This window comes from Canis lupus, chromosome 19 (assembly GCF_003254725.2).
Source record: "Canis lupus dingo isolate Sandy chromosome 19, ASM325472v2, whole genome shotgun sequence".
NCBI classification, from domain to species: domain Eukaryota; kingdom Metazoa; phylum Chordata; class Mammalia; order Carnivora; family Canidae; genus Canis; species Canis lupus.
The window spans coordinates 21,186,624-21,210,715 of record NC_064261.1 but is presented as its reverse complement, the minus strand read 5'-3'; the positions used below and the strand labels follow the sequence as shown (position 1 = coordinate 21,210,715).

General features: G+C 39.7%; 1 protein-coding gene across 8 annotated transcripts in view; it reads right to left on the bottom strand.

Annotated features, from left to right (window-relative positions):
• Positions 1-24,092, bottom strand: part of LOC112652438 (cryptic protein) — an 81,705-nt gene that overhangs the window by 25,486 nt on the left and 32,127 nt on the right. For 6 of the 8 annotated variants that reach the window (XM_049097355.1, XM_049097361.1, XM_049097356.1 and 3 more), the window contains 2 exons: positions 11,290-11,398; positions 9,971-10,146 (listed from right to left, as the gene is read on the bottom strand). In XM_049097355.1, coding sequence (XP_048953312.1) covers positions 9,971-9,983 — 13 coding nt within the window. In that variant the 5' untranslated portion in view covers positions 9,984-10,146; positions 11,290-11,398. The remainder of the gene's footprint in view (positions 1-9,970; positions 10,147-11,289; positions 11,399-24,092) is intronic. The other 2 variants (XM_049097357.1, XM_049097362.1) reach the window with 1 other exon arrangement.

The window sequence follows — 24,092 nt, the reverse complement described above, 5'->3', positions numbered from 1 at the left end:
ACCCAGCCTGTGACCAAGCATTTTTATCTCAGGCACATGACCTAGTTTCAAGGTTCCAAACTTTATGGACTCTTGCCTAGTGGCCCAGAGCCCTTCCTCCTAGGGGAGGGAGGTGGCTCTTGCTGTACTTCTGCATTTTGCTGAGCCTGGTGAATCACTGCATGACCATGCAGTGTTTTCTGGTTTATGGCAACATTGAGCAGAAAGCTAATATCTACACTCACTGTTTTCAGCCAGCTTCTCTTCTCTGATGCTTGGGAACTCTGCCACACTCAGGCACCACTGTTCTTTCTGTGACCCCTAGGATCCTAAGACAATGTTGTCCCACGTGGGATTCCTCCCCACATCACCACCTGAGCACCTTTATGCCAGGGATGTCCCTAACTGTAGAAGTCTTCTCCTCCTCCTCCTCCTCCTCCTCCTCCTCCTCTTCTTCTTCTTTTTTACTTTTCTTTTTTTAGATTTATTTATTTGACTGAAAGAATGTGCACAAGCAGGGGGAGCAGCAGGCAGAGGGAGAAGGAGAAGCAGGCTCCCCACTGATTAAGGAGTCCCATGTGAGAATTCATCCCAGGACCCTGGGATCATGACCTGAGTCAAAGGCAGACACTTAATTGACTGAGCCACTCAGGTGCCCTGTAGCAAAGTTCTAAAAGTTTTGATTTTGTGCTCCACCTGCTTATAATACTTTCCTGTAGTCAGGTTAAAGAAGCTCCTCACCTTTTTAGCTTATTTTTTTATATATTGCCCTGGATTCTCCTCTCCGTACCTCCTAATTTGCAAACAGTGGTCACTTTTCTACTTGTGGAATTTCAGAAATTCTTTTCTCAGATCTCTGATAGATTTTTCAGGTATTCAGAATGATTTGATAACTATTTAGCTGAAACCCAGGGACCAGACAAAATTAGGGACCCCATAGTCCCTCCACCATCTTAATTCTGATTCAAATGATCAGCTCTTAATCTTTATGTTATTCAGAAAATGATGTCATACGGAAGTGTAGTATTGGTCTTGGGAGTCGATGTTTTTTCAGTTGTAATTTATTTTTTTTATTTTTATTTTTTTTAAAATAAACTCTAGACCTCTTTTTTTAAATTTTTATTTATTTATGATAGTCACACAGAGAGAGAGAGAGAGGCAGAGACATAGGTAGAGCAGGCTCCATGCACCTGGAGCCCAATGTGGGATTCGATCCCAGGTCTCCAGGATTGTGCCCTGGGCCAAAGGCAGGCGCTAAACCGCTGCGCCACCCAGGGATCCCTTCAGTTGTAATTTAAGTGCTAACATTAAAACAACTCTTTTTTTATACAAGTGTTTTCATAGGAAAATTAGTGCTTTTAATTTAAGAGCTTAAGAAGCAGCTGCAGCTACCATTTAAGTTATGCTTAATGACTTAATCCCATTGAATCAAGTATTTTTATTTTTACCAAAAAAATCACTTTTTAAAATATACTCCATTTAATAATGTTCAACTAACTTACAAACAGTGCCTATCATGTATTATTCATGGAGTCTGGGCATACTAGAATCTGATTATAATAGATGCTGTGCTGTCACTTTATCTGTATTTTCCTTTATTTCCTTAAACCCTGGGAGGTTTAATGTTATTATCTCCATTTTATTTTTTTATTTATTTTAATTTTTTTATCTTTTTTTTTTACCTCCATTTTATAGAGCAAGTAAGTAATATACCTGAGGTCTTATTCTTAGAAAGAAGTATCTCTGGGGTTGAAGCCTAAGTCCGTCCCACCTAGAGCCTTATCTACCAAGCTTTACTGAACTTCAGTGTTAGCATTAATGCAGCAAAGCAAAAGTTCTGGGGTTTAATGTCATGTGGAATCTAACTCAGGAAGAGATGAAATTTCCTTCAAGGGCCTCTTCATGTACAAGCACATTACTAAGTGATATGCCTAGATACTGTGCACACGTGGGTTTAGTTTCCATGTATAATTTTAGAGTTCAAAAATTGAGAACTTTCAAATGACATTTTAACATAAAAGTGGCTGAAAATTTAGATGCTAGACAATTGCATTTGTACTTTTAGTATCAGAACACAAATGCCCTAAGTCCAGTATATTTCCTTTTTAAAAAAAGATTTATATATTTATTTATATAGAGAGAGTACATGAGAGCACATGAGCAGAGGGGCAGAGGGAGAGAATTTTCAAGCAGACTCCCAGCTGAAAATTGAATATTCAATGGAATGCTGAATATATACATTAAGGCATTTCTATCTTTATCAAGATTCATTTTGATGACTGAGTAGTTCAACTCTGTTAGAAAATAAAGTTACTGCTGCATGGAGCCCTTATGACAGAGGCATGTGTGTGTGTGTGTGTGCATGTCTTTTACTAACCATATTTGAAGGATTATATGAGCTTTTACATCCCTCTGTATGTCAATACATTTTGCATATCCTTTTTAATACTTCTAGATAGTAGGCATTTGGATGAAGGTGTGACTTGTCTAAATTAGTAGAAAATCTGTAGAACACAGACTATAAATTAGTTATTTTTTCTTGTGACAGGTTTATCATAATCTTGAATGCAAATAAGAAATTGGAAAAGGTGGAAGTTTCAATTTCTAACAGAGCATGTGCCATACAGTGACATCTCATGTTTTCAATCAATCTTACTAATCGATATTTTTACAAAGTAGAAGATAAAGTACCCCCAATATAAAAAACCTAAACCTATTTAAATATCAATAGAAAAGATATTACTAACTTGGCACCATTAATCAAGACAGCTGTTACTTAAACAACTGGCCTTGAGAAAAGAAGTTCAAAAAGAAGGAAGAAAAGGCTCAAAGAAAGGTATTGAGCTGTCAGACTACGGAAAGTCTGGATCCTCATTTCAGCTGAGCCTGTTACTGGCTAATTATGCAAGTCAAGTCTCTTAACCTTCTTGTGTTTTCCTTTTGAAGTGTAAAACAAGGGTAACAATAGCTGCTACAGCATAAAACTGTTATGTGGATAAAAGACATTAAAGTATTTTGAAATTGTAAAAAAAAATTAAATCATTAACTTGGTTCAGTCCGTCATTTAAAAAATTTTAATATGTATCAGTCTATCACTTTAAGAATGATATACTTCATCTTACTTGAATATGAGCACGCAGGATCCTGCTATGTTTGTCATTTTGATGAAATAAACTCTGTTACAATAGTTGTAAAAAAAAAACCTGACAATTCATCTTCTAAGCTTCTTACTCCTTAGAATTCCTTTTATCCTTTTTACTATTCAGGAGTGAACCTATTCATCCTTCTGCATATTACTAAAGATGCAAAATGTCCACCACTGGAAATGTCCAGCTCAGCCTTTTCCTGCATCTACTGCTGGAACCTGGCTGCCTGGGCTTTTGCATGCCTGAACTCATTTATTTGTAGAGCGCTCCACCTATGTTGTAACACTGCTTTGAAGAGTGCAGTGCAGGTGGTATTAGAGAAGCCTGGTGAAATAAAAATGTGCTGAACATTATTCTTCACGACACTGATTTTTATAGCAAATCTTCATTGCATGATCAGTTTGAGCTGCAAGAGTCTTCCCTAAGGTAGAATATTAAAAGGATAAACTTTTTTTTAAAGGGTAAACTTCTGATTCAATTCATTTGTCTAAATGATTTGAGATAGAATATTGGTGTCTCGTTTATGTCAAACTGGCAAGATTTTGGCAACTGCCATTTAGCTTTATTTCCTGCTGTTTAACTGATATCAGTCTTTTGGGGTCTCTGCTGCTCAGCGTGGGAAAAGGTTCCTTAGGGGAGCCTGAGCAGCATCTATGATATGAGATTGAAACCCCAGATGGCATTATCATTTGTATTTACTGAGAGGAATAACACCCAACATTGGTTTCAACCCTCCAGGTTTTCTCCAGCAATTTTAAGGTAAATTATAAAAGCTAAAAAAATACACATGCACAAATTATATTCAAATTACCCACTCAAAAAGGTATATAATACAAGTAATTTATGAGGTGAGATATTTTTTGTGTAATAAAATACAGAAGGAAATCAGTGACTGGAAAATAATAAAACAGAGTTTGTTAAGGAGAGAGGGAACGATTTGGATGGGATGTTAAACATCATGGTCTTGTCATTCATTATAAATTCTTGGCACCACTTTTTTTTAAGATTTTATTTATTTATTCATGAGAGATACAGGGAGATAGGCAGAGACACAGGCAGAGGGAGAAGTAGGCTCCCTGCTGGGAGCCCAATGTGGGTCTGGATCCCAGAACTCCAGGATCATGACCTGAGCTAAGGCAGATGCTCAACCACTGAGCCACCCAAGCAGCTGCCGGCACCAATTTTCACTGCATTTCTCTTGGCCATAGTTTTATTTCAAGTGCTGTCTAGGAGCTCTTAGCTTTCTCAACAGCCTTATATAGTTAAATCAACTCAAAGACTTCAGGAGAGCTCTGCTTGGGGCTGCTAAAAAGATTGCAGAGTAGTTACAAGGACAAGCTTATACATGAAAGCCCAGTTACTAAGTTCTGTGCTTGTGGCAAAGGATGAAACACCTTTGTGGAGCTTGTGTTCCTTTCTTTCCTTTTGCTTAGATGGCTGGGATGTAACTTATGCAAGAGTTATGACATTACCCTTATTTTGAGTGGAGATGAGACAGGGAAATCAAATGAACCCTGGGAGAAAAGAAGCATTATTTTGCCTTTGCTTCTTTTCCTGCTTCTGTTCTTGCCAGGACCTGCACCACCATCCCACTTTACATATGCCTTGTAATGCAAGTAGCCTGTGTTTTCCTAATAATGGACAAGCAGTTAATGATTCTGTAGAATAAATAACATCTAAGGAAGTACTAGGTGAGAATGACCAGAGGAAGCTATCATATACATATTCCAGAAAAGAGGAGCTAGATATCTGGAGGCCAAGGCCCCTTGGCTCCAAGAAATAACACATGGGCCTATGCCTTTGTTCTAATTGGTTCTTGCTTGCCTGAGAAGACACATTTCAGACTACTGTCCTCAATAAAAACTCCAGACCCTGTACAAAGACGACACTCTTGGTCTTTTCCTTTCTGAGTCTCCTGGTCATTCAGCTGTCTATTACCTGCTCTCTATTTTCAATAAACTGCTTTCACCTCCTGCTGGCTCACTTTTGATTTCCATCCTGTGTGAAGCCAGAAATAACTCTCTTGGCTGGTTCTGCAAGACTCCTTCGGCGTCCTTGGACCTGGCCTGTGGGCATCAGGGGGACTTCATGAAGCATTCTGCAGTGTCTGCTTTGGCCTAGGCCTTTGAGTCCTGGGTGCATGTATCCAGCCTTTTTCCAGATCCCATTAACTCATCAGCCTATGGGCTTGTACTCTGGGAGCACCTTTCCCCCCTTATCCTTGCCCTGTCCTCATTGTAAAATTGTATGTAGAAATGAACAGTCATTGCTCCTTACCCCAGACCTACATCTCCATCTCTGTTGGAATGAAAATTAAGGATATAGATCAGAAAATCTTAGAGCTTTCAAATGCTTTCACATGCAATTTCTAATTTGATTTATATCAGTCCTGTGTAGTGAGATCTTTCTCTTATTTAACAAAAGAGGAAGCTGAGGGGCAAACAGATCTTAAGTGAATTCACAGATCTTAAGTGAATTTGCTATCACCTGGCCTGTGAAGAAAGTAGTGGGGGCTTGATGATCTATCCATTCAACTGGCTTTTTTTTTTTTTTTTTTTTTTTTTTTTACAACTGAAAAGCTTGAACTCCAGAGAAGTTGTAATGGGTTCAGAATCATGTCTGTATAGTCTTGTAGCTGGACCTAAAATTAGCTCCTGATTACCAGTTTGGTATTCTTGACTTTAAACCCTGCTGAAAACAGCACCTTGCACTCCTAAGGAATTCAGAACAGGTGATAGTTCCCCTGTTTTAGAGAGGATGAAATTGAAACTCAAAGGAAGAAAATTGTTTGGCTCTGTTCACACCACCCATTAGTAGTAAATGCTAAGATTAGATTAGTTTTAGGGCTTGTGGCTGAAACATAGCCTCTGGGTGCTTTCTACTCCCACAATTTTAGCAATGAGTAATCTCCCTTCTGATGAAAAGAACAAAGGCAAGAGAACTGTAGATAAAATTAAATTTCCTTATAACCGGCAGCCCACCTGAGACTTGCAGAATGTGACCCTTCCTCATGTACCTCACAGCTGCCTTAATGTTGCAATGCTTTGCTAGAGACAAAAACCAACCTCATCTTGACAATAGCCAGAACTCCAGCATCCTGTAAGTCTTCTTTGACAAACAGAAACCCCTTTAGAGACTTCTGTTATCTCTACCTTGCTTCAACTTAAAAATATATAATCAGTCACACCTCACAATCACAGTGCAGGTCTGTCTGTCCACAGGTCCTGTCCACCCTGCTACAATAAAAGCACCTTTTGCACCATGAAACATCTCAGGAATTCTTTCTTAACGATTGTGCTTGGGACATCTGGGTAGCTCAGTGTTTGAGCGTCTGCTTCAGCTCATGGTGTGATCCTGGAGTTCCAGGATAGAGTCCCAGATTGGGTTCCCTGCACGGAGCCTTCTTCTCCCTCTGCCTATGTCTCTGCCTCTGTGTGTGTGTGTGTGTGTGTGTGTGTATCTCTAATGAATAAATAAATAAAATCTTTAAAAAAAAAAAAACCCCAACCATTTAGCTCAATCATCCTGCATCACTTTTTTAAGTAGAGTGTAATTTGTTTGTTCTCTTGTATATTGTAATATTGTATATTATTAAATATACAGTGTGATTTTTAGCGTAAAATGAAAGAATCTGATTTAAGAAAGAATTTTACATTACAAATTATTCATCTGAGAGCTTTCAAAAGGTTCAATTTTTATGCATAGGATTGCAGTATAGTAGTCCTTTGTGTTTTTTTGATGATAACTTTAGTATTGGTGATTAGAGAGCTGGAATTCATTAGTATGCTGCCAGAGAACCTACCTTTTCTTTGTTGTCTGTTTGCCAACAATTTCAATTAGGGAAAAAGAATACAGAATTGTTGTGCCCAAGATTACGTAACCGAGAAACCACCAAGGAACCGACACTGATGCAAACACACAAGGGTTTATTTACAAGCTCGAGCTTGGGTCCAAGAATACCTGACACAGCGGAGCAGGGACTTGGACCCCGAGGTGGGTTTCAGCTTAGTTTTAAGGGCTGGTCTAGGGGAACTCCAGAAGGGGTGGAGGAATTTCTCAAGTTCTGTTTAGATTCTGATATGGGGCTTTCAAGGGCATTGAGCTCTGTTCTCATTCTAATATGGGACTTTCTGCCATGGGCGTTAAGCTCTGTTCTCATTCTAATATAGGGCTTCTTGCCACTGGCTTGGGCTCTGTTCTCATTCTAATATGGGGCTTTCTAGGGCATTAAGCTGTAAACTGTTTTTTGGGGTTTTTTTTTCCTGTAACTGAAGTAATGTAAATTTCAGCTCTTATTCACAGAGGCCTGGGATGGCTGTACTTCTGCTAACAATAAACTTAAAGTGGAATGGCCTTAATTTTCTCGGCCTCCAAAAGAACGACAAGGGGGCCAGATGAAATATAGGACAGCCAGTTAAAATTGAATTTCAGATGCTACTTATACTAAGAAATTTCCATTGGTAGTGGATGTGACTGCCTCCTGGGGTTGTAGAGCCTTCCTGGACCCCATCCCCTTTTGATCTGAACCTTGGGCAGTTCTAAAGGAGGAAGCAGCCTTGAAGACCTGCCTTTTTTTAATGTCCCAGAGCAGGGTCCCCCTGGCAACATGGGGTACCTCTGGGGCAAGGTCACACCTGGCCCTTTGGCAATCATGGCACCCCTATTTGTCACAACCACTTTGCTAACCTCTCCCTTCCCCAATAGTAAGTATAGTCACTTTTGTTTGCCTTTTTGTGCTCACTCCATTTACTCTTGGCAGAGAGGGAAGATAAGAAGTTGGGCAGTACCTTTGGGTGGGGGAGGACACCTGTGGTTTTTAATGGGAAATACCTCTCATACCTCTCCTATGGGCTAGGAGCAGTGCTGCATATTTAAAAATAGTTATTCCCTAAGGCATACTCGGGTCCAGGTTTGTATACTTGTGGACAATTTCTACTAAAGCAACTTTGAAATAGAGCAGGATTTTCATCAGTTCTTTCCTGAATTTTGTTAAAATGTATAGGTTTAGTAAAGCCTTATTTCATTCCATGTATCAGGCAGGTAATCATATGATCTCGTTTCTTTCTTCCCTATCCTCCTGATAGTTACAATGTGGTTCAGTATTTGGGACAACAGCACCCCCCTCCACATAATGTTCTATGTCCTTGTTGACAATTCATCATCAAACTCTTGGGCACCAAGAGTTTGGGCACTGACCCAGATACAGTTTCTTTCCTCAGAGGTGCAGCAGTGAGTTAGTATGATATATATCAAACAAACACAATGGATCAAACATCATCAAACTTAATGGATATTTGTTGAAAACTCTCAATAAATTGAGAAGGGTTTTCAGAATGTAATCCTAATTGTTGTTTTATTTGACCCAAGTCTGACATGGAGAACAGGGCATGGACTTGAATAGTGCCCATTTCTCCCTTAGCCACCTCTCTAAGAGAATATAATCCTAATATAGGAGGAGTTCCAAGGATATAAGGAGTCCTGCTCCTAGAGTACCCAGCTGAGCTGGGCATATAAGGGCCTTCAGGCTTAGAAGGAGAAGTGACAGAATAAGTGTCCTCTTCATTTGAAGAGGCTTGTTATTCCTTTGACAACTTAGATTCACTAGGATGAAACCTGTTTAGATGATCATTATCCAATATATCAGGAGGAGGTTGGTTGGTCTGATTAGTGGCCAAACTCAAGAGGCCCTTAGGTCAGGGTCTGGATCTAGAACCCAGAAGCCTGAACATGGGGTTTCTGTCCATTACCTTATTTCTTTCAATAGAGATCTTATAAGTCCTATTGAAAGTGAGTGTCTCATTAGTGGGCCAGTTTTTCTCATCTCCTAGAGTACTGAGGCCATGCAGTATTACAGATTATTTTCTTTTTCCGTAAACCTTGCAATGCAAATTGTTTCTGATGGGTTAAAAGACATCCCAAGGGAATGTCTTTCAATCCTTGGGGATTGAAAAAGAAGCTCTGATGCATTACCAAGAAAATCAGCCCCACCCCTTGACTCCCAGGTGCCATCCCTTGTGCATGATATGTCAGAGTGGTGTCACAGTGACCTGAGGCATCCCTCAAATGAAATTGCTATGATCACCACTTTCTGTAAAGGCCCTATAGGAGGGAGGTCTGCCCTCCTCTCACTTCCCAAATGCATTCTATACTATGATGCATGCCGACATATGGACCAAGTTTACCCTGCTGTGAAGGCCCCACTGCACCTTGGCTTGCCTTCTAGTGAAGGCTGTACCATGAAGGCCATGAAGAACCCACTGTTTATAACTCATGGAAAACATTTGAAAAGTTTTACAAGAGGAAAGTGCCCAATTTTGTAACTTAAGAGGACATGTCCTTAGTAGAGGACATTGACCAACAGTAAAGATAAAAATCCATCGTGATCTAAGTGATATTCCAATATCTGTGGTCTTTACACCCAGATTCCTTAGGAAATGTTCCCTGGTTGGGTTTTAACTCAACTGAGTACTGGTTTTGGCCAGCTCCCACTGGATGTCTCAAGGCCAGAAGCAGCAAGAACAGAGATGTGGAGGGGATCACATTAGACAAATGAGGAGGAAATCTCAAACAGCAGTCTCAAGATTGGCAGCCATGGTAGTTAGGCAGCTGTCTTATGCCCAAGACAGACAGCTTTGTATAAGGACAGGAATAAAGAGAGGGTTTCAGGTTTCTGGGTCTTATTACCATTCCAGCCAGAGTACTACCAGTCAGAAGACAGGCATTTTTCTCCTCAAAGAGTAGTCATGGGCTAGAGGATGGCAGCCTGAGCAATTGGCATGCAATAAGACTACTCTTTGAAAAGCCCCTGGAATGAAAGTAATGAGGAGAGGTAAGAAAGTACTCACCAGTTTTCACCATGGCTTAGAGTCCAGAAGAAAAGAGTTAAAGCTCCACCCTGGATGCCAAATGATGTAGTTTTTGGAATGGTGTTGTTGGTGTTCAGAGCTGAAGGTCAGGAAATAATTCTTCAAATATCTTCATTGCAAAAATTTGGTTTTTTTAAAGCACAGGCACAGGACACCTGTGCAGAAAAAGCTGAATTGGGGTTGTGACTTTCAAGTTGGGAGGAAGTTAGGAACAGTACAAGCCTCTAAGGTATTTTGGAAACAAGGTTTGCAGGATCCTCGGGGACCTAGCTATTTTTAGGGAAAGGTCATTTATTACCGTTTAGTAAAAACTCAGTCATGAGACTTTCAGATGTTTATCAGTGGGCCATATGCTTGGAGGGTGATTGCTAACACATATCTAGGTGGGGAGTAGAGATAAAGGAAGTTTCCAAAGGAATTTTTATGTTAAAGAAGACTTATACGATCCTGGAGGCTGGGGTAATGTTAAGCTAAGATTGCCTTAAAAAAAAAAAAAAAAAAAAAAAGCTAAGATTGCCTTTTGCCCTTAACATATTAACATTGAGGCAGCTTAGTTCCTAGAGGAATGTCACCTTGCCTATTTCAAGGACTTGCCAATGGGTTGTAAGTAGTAAGGAAATTTAATTCTTTCTTTGCCTTGTTTTCCACATTACTAATAACTGGGCAAGTCCTCACTTACTGGGGCTGCTTTTAGCAAAGACCTCTGTGATATCACTGCTTCAAGGAACTATAATTCAAAAAGGGGATGATATTTTAATTTGTAGTCCTACAAAGAAAACATCTGATAAAAATTCTAAGACCTTAGCTTAATTTCTTGGCAGACAGAGGGTATCATGTCTTCCCTAAAAAGACACCAATATCTAACCAGGAAGTACACTATTTGGGATATTAACTAACAAAAGGTCACCATTCTCTATATACTGATAGGAAAAGGCTATCTTGAGCCTCCAACTACTAAGAAACAATTCCACACTTTCCTAGTCATGGCAGGCTTCTGCCCTCTATGAATTCCAGGAATTGGGCTCTTAGCCAAGCTACTGTATGATTCAATTAAACCTCTTAATGAAGAGCCTTTACTCAGGACTAAGCCCCCAGAAGACCTCCAGAACATTAAAATATAAGTTCCTATCAGTTCCAGATGTGGCTCTACCAAATTTTGGAAAACCTTTTACTTTATGTGTAGCAGAGGAACACGGCCAAGAGCTGGGACTTCTTACCCAAAAATTAGGAAATAAAACAAGATCAGTGGGCTATATTTCTAAGCCAATTGATAGTGTAGCACAACGGTGACCACTTACCTGCAATCAGTGGCTGTGATTGCCCTTCTGCTAGAGGAAGCTTCAAAACTTACTATGGAGCAGTCCTGAACTGTGATGACCTCATACCAGGTCCAAAGTGTTACAGAAACTAAAGGTTAAAAATAAAAAAAAAAAAAAGAAACTAAAGGTTAGGAATGCCTGAGTGGCTCAGTAGTTGAGCATCTGCCTTCAGCTCATGGTGTGAGCCCAGGGTCTTGAGATCAAGTCCCACATCAGGCTCCCTGAATGAAGCCTGCTTCTCCCTCTGCCTGCATCTCTGCCTCTCTCTGTGTCTTTCATGAATAAATAAATAAAATCTAAAAAAAAAAAAACAACAAAAAAACCAAACATCTAAAGTTTATCAATGAATAACAGAGGGCTGACTTACTAAATACCAGGCTATGCTTTTAGGCATACCTAAAGTGGTCCTTAAGACCTGTCAGACTTTAAATTCAGCTACTCATATGCCTGGACCTGACTATTGTACTTCAATAGAACATAGCTGATCAGAGGTTATTGGTTTTGTTTTTTCTAGCTGATCAGACTGAAAAGATTCTCCTATTGATAATGCAGATAACAGTTGGTTTGCTGGTGGCAATAGTTTTGTAGGAAAGGCGATAAGAAAATCTTGGTACATGAGGTGCTTGGGTGCCTCAGTTAAGTGTCTGACCCTTGATTTCTGCTCAGGTCATGATCTCAGGGTCCTTAGATTGAGCTCTGTGCTCAGCATGGAATCTGCTTGTCCCTCTCTCTCTGCACCCAAATAAATACATAAATAAATAAATAAGAAAAAAAAAGAAAAGCTGGGTATGCAAATCAGTCTAACTCAGACTATTGAGGCCAAAGTTCTTCCAGGAAATACATCTACCCAAAAAGCATAGTTAATGACACTCATTCATGCTTTTTAGTTGGCAGAGGGCTTCAGAATCAATATCTATACTGACTCTACATATGCCTTCCAGGTTCCACACATGCATGAGGCAATCTGGAAAGAGAGGGGGCTGTTATCAAGTCATAACTCTCCCATTAAATATGGACCTGAAATAATAGCTCTCTTAGAAGCTGTTAACAAACCCAGAGAGTTGGCTATAATTCACCTCAGGGAACATCCAAAGGATGACACCATGGAATCTAAAGGGAATAACAGCCAAGGAGGCTGCTCAAAGCCTGTAAATACTGAGTCTCATAGCAGTCCTGTCACCAAGAAAAGATATATGTCCAGTTTATTCAGATCAAGAAACCTGAGTAATCCAGGAACAGTGATTTTCAAAAAGAAATGTGCAGGACTAGCTTATAAATGATAGAGGAAAAGTCTTTATACCCAGAGTCAACCAATGGAAACTAGTTCAGGGATACATCAGGGTACTCATTTGGGTTAAAAAGGCCCTGGAACAAATGGCTAAAAACACCTATGATGGGATTAACTTAACCACTACCATAAAACAGTTCTGTCAGTCATGCGCTATTATTCATTGAGCACACCAAATCTAGAAGGTGCTACTCGTCCCACTCTTCCCTCTTGGCCCCCCTCTTGCTCTTTTAAGGGCAATCCAAAGGCAGGGGACATATCCTAGGGAGGGCTGGCAATTAGATTTCATGCAAATGCAATCATGTAAAGGATGTAAGTAAATACTTATGAAAACACTTCTACTGGTTCCCTTGTAAAACAGTAAAAGCTACTGAGGTGACAAAAACATTGCTAAGGGAAATTGTCGCTAGATTTGGACTCTCTTGGTTTCTACAAAATGATAACAGACCTTCTTTTATTGCACAAATAACTCACCAAATAGGTTGGGCCTTAAAAGTTACCCTTTACATTAGGTCTGGTATCCACAATCCTCTGGAAAGGTGGAAAACGTTAACCACACCTTAAAGTGGCATCTGCCCAAACTAGAGATTGAGACTCAAGAAAACTGGATTACTCTTTTGCTAATAGGGCTTCTCAGAATGAGGATTGCCCCAAAACAACCAATAAGGTTAAGCTCCTTTGAGTTACTAAATGGAAAAAGTTTAAACTCCTTTTTCAAATTGTAGACCTATCAATAGATGGAGACTATAGTGGTCTTTATTTTTTTCATTTTTTATTTTTTATTCTCATCTTATAGTGCTCTTTAAATTAATCACTTGAGGCCATATTAATTAACAAATCTCTAAATGAATATGCAAACCATATCCCTCCTAACCCTGATCTGACGGTCTCTAGCAACCCACCCTATATGAACCCCAGAGACATGGTTTATTTAAAAGATGGTAAGTCTAATGCACCAGGGAATTTAACTCCAAAACAGAAACAGCCCCTACCGGGTCATTTTATGTACTCCCACTGCAATAAATATAAAGGGGCACTCTTCATGGGCTCTTATATCTAGAAGAAAACCTGTTATCTCCTTCACAGGAAATCAATATGGAAACTCACATGTCTTTCTATTCCTGTGAACCTGTGGGAAGACCTCAACTTTCACCTCAAAGGACAATAAAGAACTGAAGGAAAATTTTAGTTAACTATCAAAGATCTTTTTATTTAGTCTTCTCTTTCTTTTTTTAAATAAATTAATTTTTTATTGGTGTTCAATTTACCAACATACAGAATAACACCCAGTGCTCATCCCGTCAAGTGCCCCCCTCAGTGCCCATCACCCATTCACCCCCACCCCCCGCCCTCCTCCCCTTCCACCACCCCTAGTTCGTTTCCCAGAGTTAGGAGTCTTTTTCTTCTCCCTTCCCTTATATTCCCTTTCACTATTATTTATATTCCCCAAATGAATGAGAACATAGACTGTCCTTCTCCGATTGACTTACTTCACTCAGCATAATACCCTCCAGTTCCATCCACGTTGAAGCAAATGGTGGGTATTTGTCGTTTCTAATGGCTGAGTAATATTCCATTGTATACATAGACCACATCTTCTTTATCCATTCATCTTTCGATGGACACCGAGGCTCCTTCCACAGTTTGGCTATTGTGGACATTGCTGCTAGAAACATCGGGGTGCAGGTGTCCCGGCGTTTCATTGCATCTGAATCTTTGGGGTAAATCCCCAACAGTGCAATTGCTGGGTCGTAGGGCAGGTCTATTTTTAACTCTTTGAGGAACCTCCACACAGTTTTCCAGAGTGGCTGCACCAGTTCACATTCCCACCAAGAGTGTAAGAGGGTTCCCTTTTCTCCGCATCCTCTCCAACATGTGTGGTTTCCTGCCTTGTTAATTTTCCCCATTCTCACTGGTGTGAGGTGGTATCTCATTGTGGTTTTGATTTGTATTTCCCTAATGACAGGGGATGTGGAGCATTTTCTCATGGCATGTTGGCCATGTCTATGTCTTCCTCTGTGAGATTTCTGTTCATGTCTTTTGCCCATTTCATGATTAGATTGTTTGTCTCTTTGGTGTTGAGTTTAATAAGTTCTTTATAGATCTTGGAAACTAGCCCTTTATCTGATATGTCATTTGCAAATATCTTCTCCCATTCTGTAGGTTGTCTTTGAGTTTTGTTGACTGTATCCTTTGCTGTGCAAAAGCTTCTTATCTTGATGAAGTCCCAATAGTTCATTTTTGCTTTTGTTTCTTTTGCCTTCGTGGATGTATCTTGCAAGAAGTTACTGTGGCCGAGTTCAAAAAGGGTGTTGACTGTGTTCTCCTCTAGGATTTTGATGGAATCTTGTCTCATATTTAGATCTTTCATCCATTTTGAGTTTATCTTTGTGTATGGTGCAAGAGAGTGGTCTAGTTTCATTCTTCTGCATGTGGATGTCCAATTTTCCCAGCACCATTTATTGAAGTAGTCTTCTCTTTCTTATCATAATACTAACCTTCTTTTGTTGTCTTTTTTGTGTCTCCCTGTTGTGCCCAAGATTGTGAATCTGAGAAACCACCAAGGAGCTGACACCAATGCAAGTACATGAGGGTTTATTAACAAGCTCAAGCTTGGGTCCAAGTATACCCGACACAGCGGAGCAGGGACTTGGACCCCAGGTGGGTTTCAGTTGGGTTTTTATGGGCTGGTCTAGGGGATTTCCAGAAGGAGTGGAGGAATTTCTTAAGCTCTGTTCTCATTCTGATATGGGGCTTCCTGCCGTGGGCATTAAGCACAGGGGTCTGAGATGGCTGTACTTGTGCTAACGCTGAACTTGAGGTGGAATGGCCTTAATTTTCTCAGCCTCCACATCCCTACCTGGTACCAAGACTCCTCACTGCCATAACTTCTAGTTATAGATGATCCTTTCTTACTCAAAGAGATTCATATATGTTGTTTCCCTTGGATTGGATGCCTCTGCCTTTTGTGACTCATATATATAAATTCCTCAACTGACCAATGTTGACCAGTACATAGGGACATCTCTACCCCCCTATTCAGCAGGAAGAAGTTACAGAAGGTGAGACCTCCCACCTTCAGTAACCTTAAAGATTTAAGGGGAAAATTGAAAAAAAAATTGTTCAGGGGAAAGGATGTGGGATACAAAGGCAGAAGTAAATGTAGATAATATTTAATGTTCTTATAATGTGTAGCCCATTGACAAATACTTGGGGGAGGCAAAGTATATAGCCTTTCCCCAGGAAGCTCACAAATATCTTAATGTTAATGCTTTGAGAGAGGGAAAAACAACCTTAGTTTGAAACTAGTGAAAGGGAATAAAGGGGAAAGGAGAGAAAATGAGTGGGAAATATCAGAGAAGGTGACAGAACATGAGACTCCTAACTCTGGGAAACGAACAAGGGTGGTGGAAAGGGAGGTGGGTGGGGGGGTGGGGTACTGGGTGACAGGCACTGAGGGGGGCACTTGATGGGATGAGCACAGGGTGTTAAGCTATATGTTGGCAAATAAAAAGAAGTTAAAAAAAAAAAAAGAAAGAAAGAAACGAGCAAGGCCTCCAGGATCCTGTGAGTCTTCTTTAACATATGAAAATCCTTTTGAAACTTCCCTTATTTTTACTTCCCTCAACCACAAAGTACATAATCAGTTGCTCCAACAGCAGGGCAGGATGTGTTGGGAGAAGAAAATGCCCAGGTCTGGGATTCTGAGAACTCACAGGCATTTTTCCTGGGAGATTGCCAAGGCTTTTGATACTTTAAGGCTATCTATATCCTGCCTCCAGAGAGAACAGCCACCTCTTTCCTGAGGCCAGGTCTCCAGTGATCTAGTGGAAAATCTTGCCAGATCTAAGTCCAAACTTCACAATGCCTGTTGCTCTGTATGTCTCTCAAATAAATAAACAAAATCTTAAAACAAACAAACAAAACAAAACAAAAAATAACTGCATTGCTGAATGACCTAGAAAGGTCCAAACACTGTTTAAAAGAACAAAGTTGGAAAATCACATAACTTGATTTCAAGATCTGTAAAAAAACAATAGCAATCAAGGTAGCGTGGTGGAAATGGCTTCAGAATTAATACAAAGAACAGAGTAGAGTCCAGAAATAGATCCACAATTTACCCCACTGTTTTCCTGACCAAACGCAAAGATAATCCAACGGCAAGAGGGGAAATTACACTTTAGCTACTATTCAGTGTCTCATTTTTTCCAAATAACATGGTATTCTTGAGATCTATCAATTTTATCACTTTGATGAAACTTTGATTCTTTTGCTGCTGAGTAGTATCCTTTCTTAAAGATAACTACTTGTGTATGCTTAGCCATTCTCCTCCTGATGGATATCTGAATTGTTTCCAGTATGAAACTGCTATGAAAAAGTAGTTAAAAACATTTTGATAAAACTCTGCTTATGGACACTTGTTTTATTTCTCTTGAGTAAGTACTGAGGGGTGGAGTTACTGGCTTAAAGGACAGTGTTAATTTACTTTTATGAGATAATGTCAGCGAGTGTACCATGTTACACTCCCACAAGTAACTTATGAGTCTTTTGGTTGTGTCAGATCCTTTCTGACCCATTGTGGATGTCTTTTTCAAATTTCAGCCCTTTAGGTTTGTGTATCTGCCCCTTATTGTAGTTTTGCTTTGTGTTTCCCTGACAACTAATCATGTTGAGCGCTATGCCTCTGTTTACTGATGTGGTTTGGAGTGCTGGGGTTCTGACCTTATGGCCAAGGAGCTGTCTTTGTTGCAAAAAGGTGGTTTTATTAAAGCAGGGGGACAGGACCCTTGGGCAGCAAGAACTTCCCTGGGGTTATGAGGAATGGCTGGTATAGACTTTGGAATTGGGGGAGGTAAAGACAAAGGGAAGCTTACAAAAGGACTGTCATATACTAAAGAAGACTCTCAGAATCCTGGAAGCCTTGCTATTTTCAAGCTAAAGTTGTTCTACCTTTAAGCAATGCATTAACATTAAGACAGTTGGGAGTTTTCTCAAGAATGTTACAGTCAGCCTGTCTCAAGTATTTGTCAATAGCCTGTAGGTCATAAGAAAATGTAATTTTATCTACATTTCCTTTTTGCTTGTGTTCCCCACACCATTTACTACCATTTGTACATTTTCTTCTATGAAGGACAATGCATATTCTTTGCTTATTTTATTTTTTATTTTGCACTGCAAGGTGAATTTAAGTGACTGCCTGCCCTTTAGGAAAGGAGGTCACATTACATACTTTCAGAGACACCCCCATTGTTGTCTGTCACTTTGGTATAGAAAGCCATTTCTTGCTTTCTTAGGAGACTGAAAGGCACATAAGCTTTGTGGCTTAATCCTTTTGTACTGAGCTGGAGCAAAAGGTAGACAGGGTGGTGGTCTGGGCAGATTGGCAGAGCAAGTGTTTGCGCTAAAGTTCTCACTGTCAGAGATAGTTTGGCCTGGTTGGATGTTCTGGTGTCCCTCCTCTGTCCAGTCCACCAGCTCACTGCTCTGGATCCACAGCTGGGTCTCCCTCAGGTGCCTCCATGGAGTCAGTGGCACTGCTTACGTTCCTGCTGATGTCTCCTTGGCTAGTGCTGGAGATATAACCTCAGCCTAGCAGGTATGTCCTGTCCTGGCTGGTGAGGTGCAGACCACAATGGGACCTTCCCAGCCATGGCCACCATGGGGCTGGAGCTTGTTTTGCTGGTGGTGACTGAGCAGAAGGACTTCCTCTGCAAATCATGGTGATTTGCAGCAAGCATAATTTTGAGCACCTACAGAATCTTCATCCTTACCAGCTTCAAGCTGCTTCTCTCAAAGAACTGGATCACATCCCCAAAGAGCCACCAAGCCACTGCTGCACCTCATCTGGTTTTACCACTACTGGGGGCTGATCCTGAGTCTGGGAGGTTCCTCCCCTCCTAGAGCAAATAAGCAGTCTTGCCTTCTTAGCTGCCCATGCTGCTGGGCCTGCTGACCACAGACAGAGTGCAGGGCTCACTTGCTCATTTTCATGTCACGTTGTTTTTGTTGTTTTAAATATTTTATTTATTTATTTCAGAGAGAGAGAGAGAGAGAGAGAGAGAGAGAGCAGGAGTAGGGGGAAGGGGAGCAGCAGAGGCAAAAGGAGAAGTAGGCTCCTTGCTGCACAGGGAGCCCAATGAAGGGCTCAATCCCAGGACCCTTGTGATACTAGAGAATTTGGTTCTTGTCTCACAGAGTTGAAGAATGAATCTCGTGGACACAGGAAAATGAGTAAAGCAGTAGAAGTTTATTAAGCAAGGATACAGAGAAAGCTCTCAGAAGTGAGAGGGGTCCTGACAGGGTTGCCACTGAGGGCTTTTTGGCTGGCCTTTTATTGGAAACCTAACCAGAGAGCCCAAGGCCTTGGGATTTCTTTACGCTGTCTCAGTGATTGAGATTAGTGAATCTCTGGGATTGTCTGGTAGCCATCAAAGGGAGATACTCTGTAACACTTCAAAGTTAGGGAGTTTAGCACTGTGAGAGAACTATGTTTACTTCTTTCTCTGTTTTTACTGTCTTATCTCTGTTTCCTTGGGATGGGTAGGAACCTAACTCTGGACCATTTGGTGTCCTTGGGATTTATGGGAGCCCAACTCTGGGCCTTTCCCTTATCTTTCCCTGTCTAACCACACCTGCCCCTAACTCATTCTTACATCACTGGGATCATGACCTGAGCTGAAGGCAGATGCCTAACTGACTGAGCCCCCTAGGCACCACTTTTTTTTATTTTTAAGTAAGCTCAATGCCCAACATGGATCTTGAACTCTTGACCCCAAGGTCAAGATTGGCATGCTCTACTAAGCCAGCCAGGTGTCCCACCAGGATGTTTGTTTTAATTAGGGAGGTTTAGGAAATCTCTCTCTCTTTTGATTTGTAGTAGATTTAACAAAAATATACATACTATAAGTGATATGTAAATATGTATATTATTTAAATATGAAACATTGATATGCATTTTATTGATGTATATGAAAATTCCCATACACTTGATTTATAAATAGATACTAGTATATATAATATCTCCTTTATGTAATGTATTAAACAAATTCATCAAATATATACTTGATATTGAATACAGCAAACAGAATAGATATCAAATGTATATAACATATATTATAAGATGATGTCCAATTTCCTCCTAAAAGTTTACAATTTTTCTGTTCCTATTTGGATGTATGACCAACATTAAGTTAAAGTTGGGATGTGGTGTGTTTCATGGAGATTCTTTATTTTGTCAGGAAAGAAATTCCAAAATTCTAGAGACTTTTGTAATTCCCTTTTCAGTAACAACTGCCCTAATCAAGACATAGAACATTTCCATCACTCCAGAAATATCCCTTTTGCTTCTTCACAATCAATTACTTTTACCCACTTTTGTAGAGCATTGATAATTGTTACTTTTACGTAAGACAGAAAGATCAAATCCCAGACTGCAGTTCAATATGAAATGTGTTGACAAAGTGTATCAGTCAGGGTCTACTCAGGATGCAGACCCCACCAGTGACTGGAACAGGGCCTATTTTTGATTAATTTATTTGTTTATTTAATTTACATTTTACCTAGTGAGTATACAGTAAACAACTGGTTTCTGGAGTAGAATTCAATGATTCATCACTTACATACAACAGCCAGTGTTTATCACAATAAGTGTCCACCTCAACATCTTTCACCCATCTAGCCTATCCCCCCACCCACCTCTGTCCATCAGCCCTCTATTCTTTATGGTTAAGAGCCTCTTGTGTTTTATTTCCCTCTCCCCTTCTCCCCCACCCATATGTTCATATATTTTGATTCTTAAATTCCAAAAATATGTAAAATCAGTAGGTATTGTTCTCTGACTATATACTCTCTGACTTATTTAACTTAGCATTATATACTCTACCTCCATCCGTGTAGTTGCAAATGGCATTATTTCTTTCTTTTTGATAGCTGAGTAGTAAGTAATCTGTTGTGTGTGTGTATGTGTGTGTATATTATACCTTCTCACTCCATCAGTCAATGGGCATTTGGGTTCTCTCTTTAGATGGGCTATAGTTGATAATGCTACTATATATATTGAGGTGTATGGACCACTTTAAATCTATTTCTGTATCCTTTGTGTAATTACATAGTTGTGCAACTGCTGGATCTTAGGGTACTTCTATTTTTAACGTTTTGAGGAACCTCCATACTGTTTTCCAGAATGGCTGCACCAGTTTGCATTGCCACCAATTGTGTAAGAGGTTCTGCTTTCTCCACATCTCTCCAACACCTCTTGTTTCTGTGTTATTCATTTGAGCCATTCTTTTCTTTTTTTTTTTTCATTTGAACCATTCTGACAGGTGCGAGGTGGTATCTCTTCGTGGCTTTGATTTTATTCCCCTGATGATGAGTGATGTTGAGTGTTTTTTCCATGACATCTTTTTTGGATGTTGTCTTTGCAAAAGTATCTATTCATGTCTTCTGCCCATTTCTGACTGGATTGTTCTTCTGAGTGTTGAGTTTGTTAAGTTCTTTATAGATTTTGGATACTAAATGTTTATTCAATATATCATTTACGACTATCTTCTCCCATTCCACATGCTGCCTGTTAGTTCTCTTGATTGTTTCCTTCACTGTGCAGAAGATTTTTATCTTGATGAAGTCCCAATAGTTCATTTTTGCTTTTGATTACCTTGCCTCCCACAATGTATCTAGTAAGAAGTTGCTGCAGTTTGCACAAAGATATTTCTCTGTTCTCCTCTAGGATTCTGATGGTTTCCTGTCTCAAATTTAGGTCTTTCATTTATTTTGAGTTTATTATTGTGTAGGGTATAAAAAAGTAGTCCAGGTTAATTTTTTTCCATGTGGCTGTCCAATTTTTATAATACCATTTGTTGAAGTGACTGTCTTCTTTCCATTGGATATTCTTTTCTGCTTTATCAAGATTAGTTGACCATTTCATTGAGTGTTCATTTCTGGGTTCTGTATTCTGTTCCATTGATCTACATGTCTGATTTTGTGCCAGTACCATACTGTCTTGATAGTCACAGCTCTGTAATCCAGCTTGAAGTTCATAATTGTGATGCCTCCAGCTTTGCTTTTCTCTTTCAACATTATGTTCATCATTTAGGATCTCTTCTGGTTCCACAAAAATTTTAGGATTATTTTTACCAGGTCTGTAAAAATGCCCGTGCTATTTTGATAGGGATTGCATTGAATGTATAGATTGCTTTGGGTAGTATAAGCATTTTAATGATGTTTGTTTTTCCAATCCATGAGCATGCAATATCCTTCCATTTCTTTGTGTCTTCCTTGTCTCTTCCAAAAGTGTTCTATAGTTTTCAGAGTACAGATCTTTTATCAACTTGGTTGGTTTTATTCCTACGAATCCTATTTTTTTATATAATTGCAAATGGGATCAAATCCTTGATTTCTTTTTTGATGTTCATTATTGGTGATAGAAATGCAACAGATTTTAATACATTGATTTTATATCCTGCAACTTTACTGGTTTCATATATTAGTAGTAACTGGTTTTGGTGGAGTCTTTCAGGTTTTATATGGAGTACTAAGTTCTCTGCGAATAGTGAGATTTTGACTACTTCCTCGACATTTTAGATGCCTTTGATTTCTTTGTGTTGTCTGACTGCTGAGGCTGGGACTTCCAATACTGTGTTCAGTAGTAATTGTGAGACTGGACATCCCTGACTTTTCTTGACCATAGGAGAAAGACTCTCGATTTTTCCCCATTGAAGGCAATATTAGTTGTGGGTCTTCTATATATGGCCTTTCTAAAGTTGAGGTATGTTCCATCTATCCCTCTTTGTTGAGGTTTTTTTTAATCAAGTAATGCTACTATATTCTGTTAAATGCTTTTTGTGAGAGGGTCATATGCTTCTTATCCTTTCTTTTAATAATGTAATATATTATATTGTTTGATTTGTGAATATTGAACCATTTCTGTAAGAGACAGGGCCAATTTACTAGGATGAATTATTACCTGAAAAAGAAAGGTGCTTTGCTATCACAAGGATAAAAGAGAACTCTAAAGAATACAGAATTACAGCAGAGGCACAAGCTCCACCAGGCAGATCTGCCTGATGGAATTTCAGTGGAGAATAAGCTACTTAAGGAAGGAAGCTCCTCACTTTTCTGGTAAAAGTGGGCGCATGCATCTGGGTTTTGGAAGCATCAAAGTGGCCAGAACAGGTTCCTGACAGAAGTGTTCAAGGCTGGAGTGGCAGTGGCAGTGACGTCTGGATATGTTTTGCCATCTGGTGGCCAAAAGGGAAAGGCCAGGGGAATCCCTAAGAAGCAACACCAGACACACTGAGTGAGGTAGCTGCTTTCTACCGTGCAGTTGTACGTGATGCTGACAATCTGGGCAGAGCTTCCTGTCCCAGCACTTCATAGGTCTCTATCATTATATTTCCAGTGCTTACCATTTCTGTTGCCGAATCTTATTTTTTTTTATCACATTAATCTAAGTTTATCAGACCACCAACTTTTAGCTTTACTGATTTTCTCTAGCATGCATCTGCTTTCTTTTAATGAAGTTCTGCTTTAATATTTGTACTGTAGTTGCTTCTACTTTCTTTTGTTCTATTTACTATTTATTTATTTATTTATTTAAGAGGGGGAGAGTGTGTGTGATACAGAGAGAGAGAGAGCATAAGCTGAGGGAAAGGCAGAGAGAGAGGGAGAAGCAGGCCCCCCTGCTGAGCAGAGACCCTGATGCAGAACTCAATCCCAGGACCCAAGGATCATGACCTGAGCCAAAGGCAGATGCTCAACTATCTGAGCCCCCCAGGTGCCCAATTACTATTCTTCTCTGGCTTCTTATAGGAGAAGCTTCCTTAATTGATTTTCAGCATTTCTTCTTTTCTAATATAGACACATGAAACTTTCTTTATCCATCTAACCTACATCCCATGCAAAATTCTATTTTTATTACTAGTCAGTCCAGAATTCTTTCTGAAATTTTCTGTGATGTGTGTTTTGACCCATGGCTCATGTAGAAGTGTGTTGCTTCAGTCCAAGTAGGAAAGGGAATCTCAGTTCTCTCCATGTCATTGATTTCACATTGAAATCCACACTTTTCAGAGGGCACAGTCAGTGTGAGTTCAGTCTTTACTATTTGTTGACACTTGGTTCCTCATCCACCATACAGTCTATTCTGGTGATCATTTTGTCTGAAATGCCATGGGATGTATATTCTGAGTTGTGTGTACTGTTGGATATATTTGTTCTGTTTGGTAGTCATGTTGTTCTAGTCTCCTGTATTGCGACTGGGTTTTCCTTCTTATTCTAGCAGTTAAAGAGTTATGTGTATAACTCCAGTATGGGATTTGTCTGTTTCTTCCTTTTATTTTGAGGTCATGTTTATATGTGCATATAAATATAGGATTTTTGTATTATCTCGCTGCCCTGACCCTCTTAATTAATAAATATTCCACTTTGTCTCAGGTAGTAATTCTTCACTTGGAGTCAGCTTTGTCTTATAGTAATAGAGCACCACTGCTTTCTTTGGTTT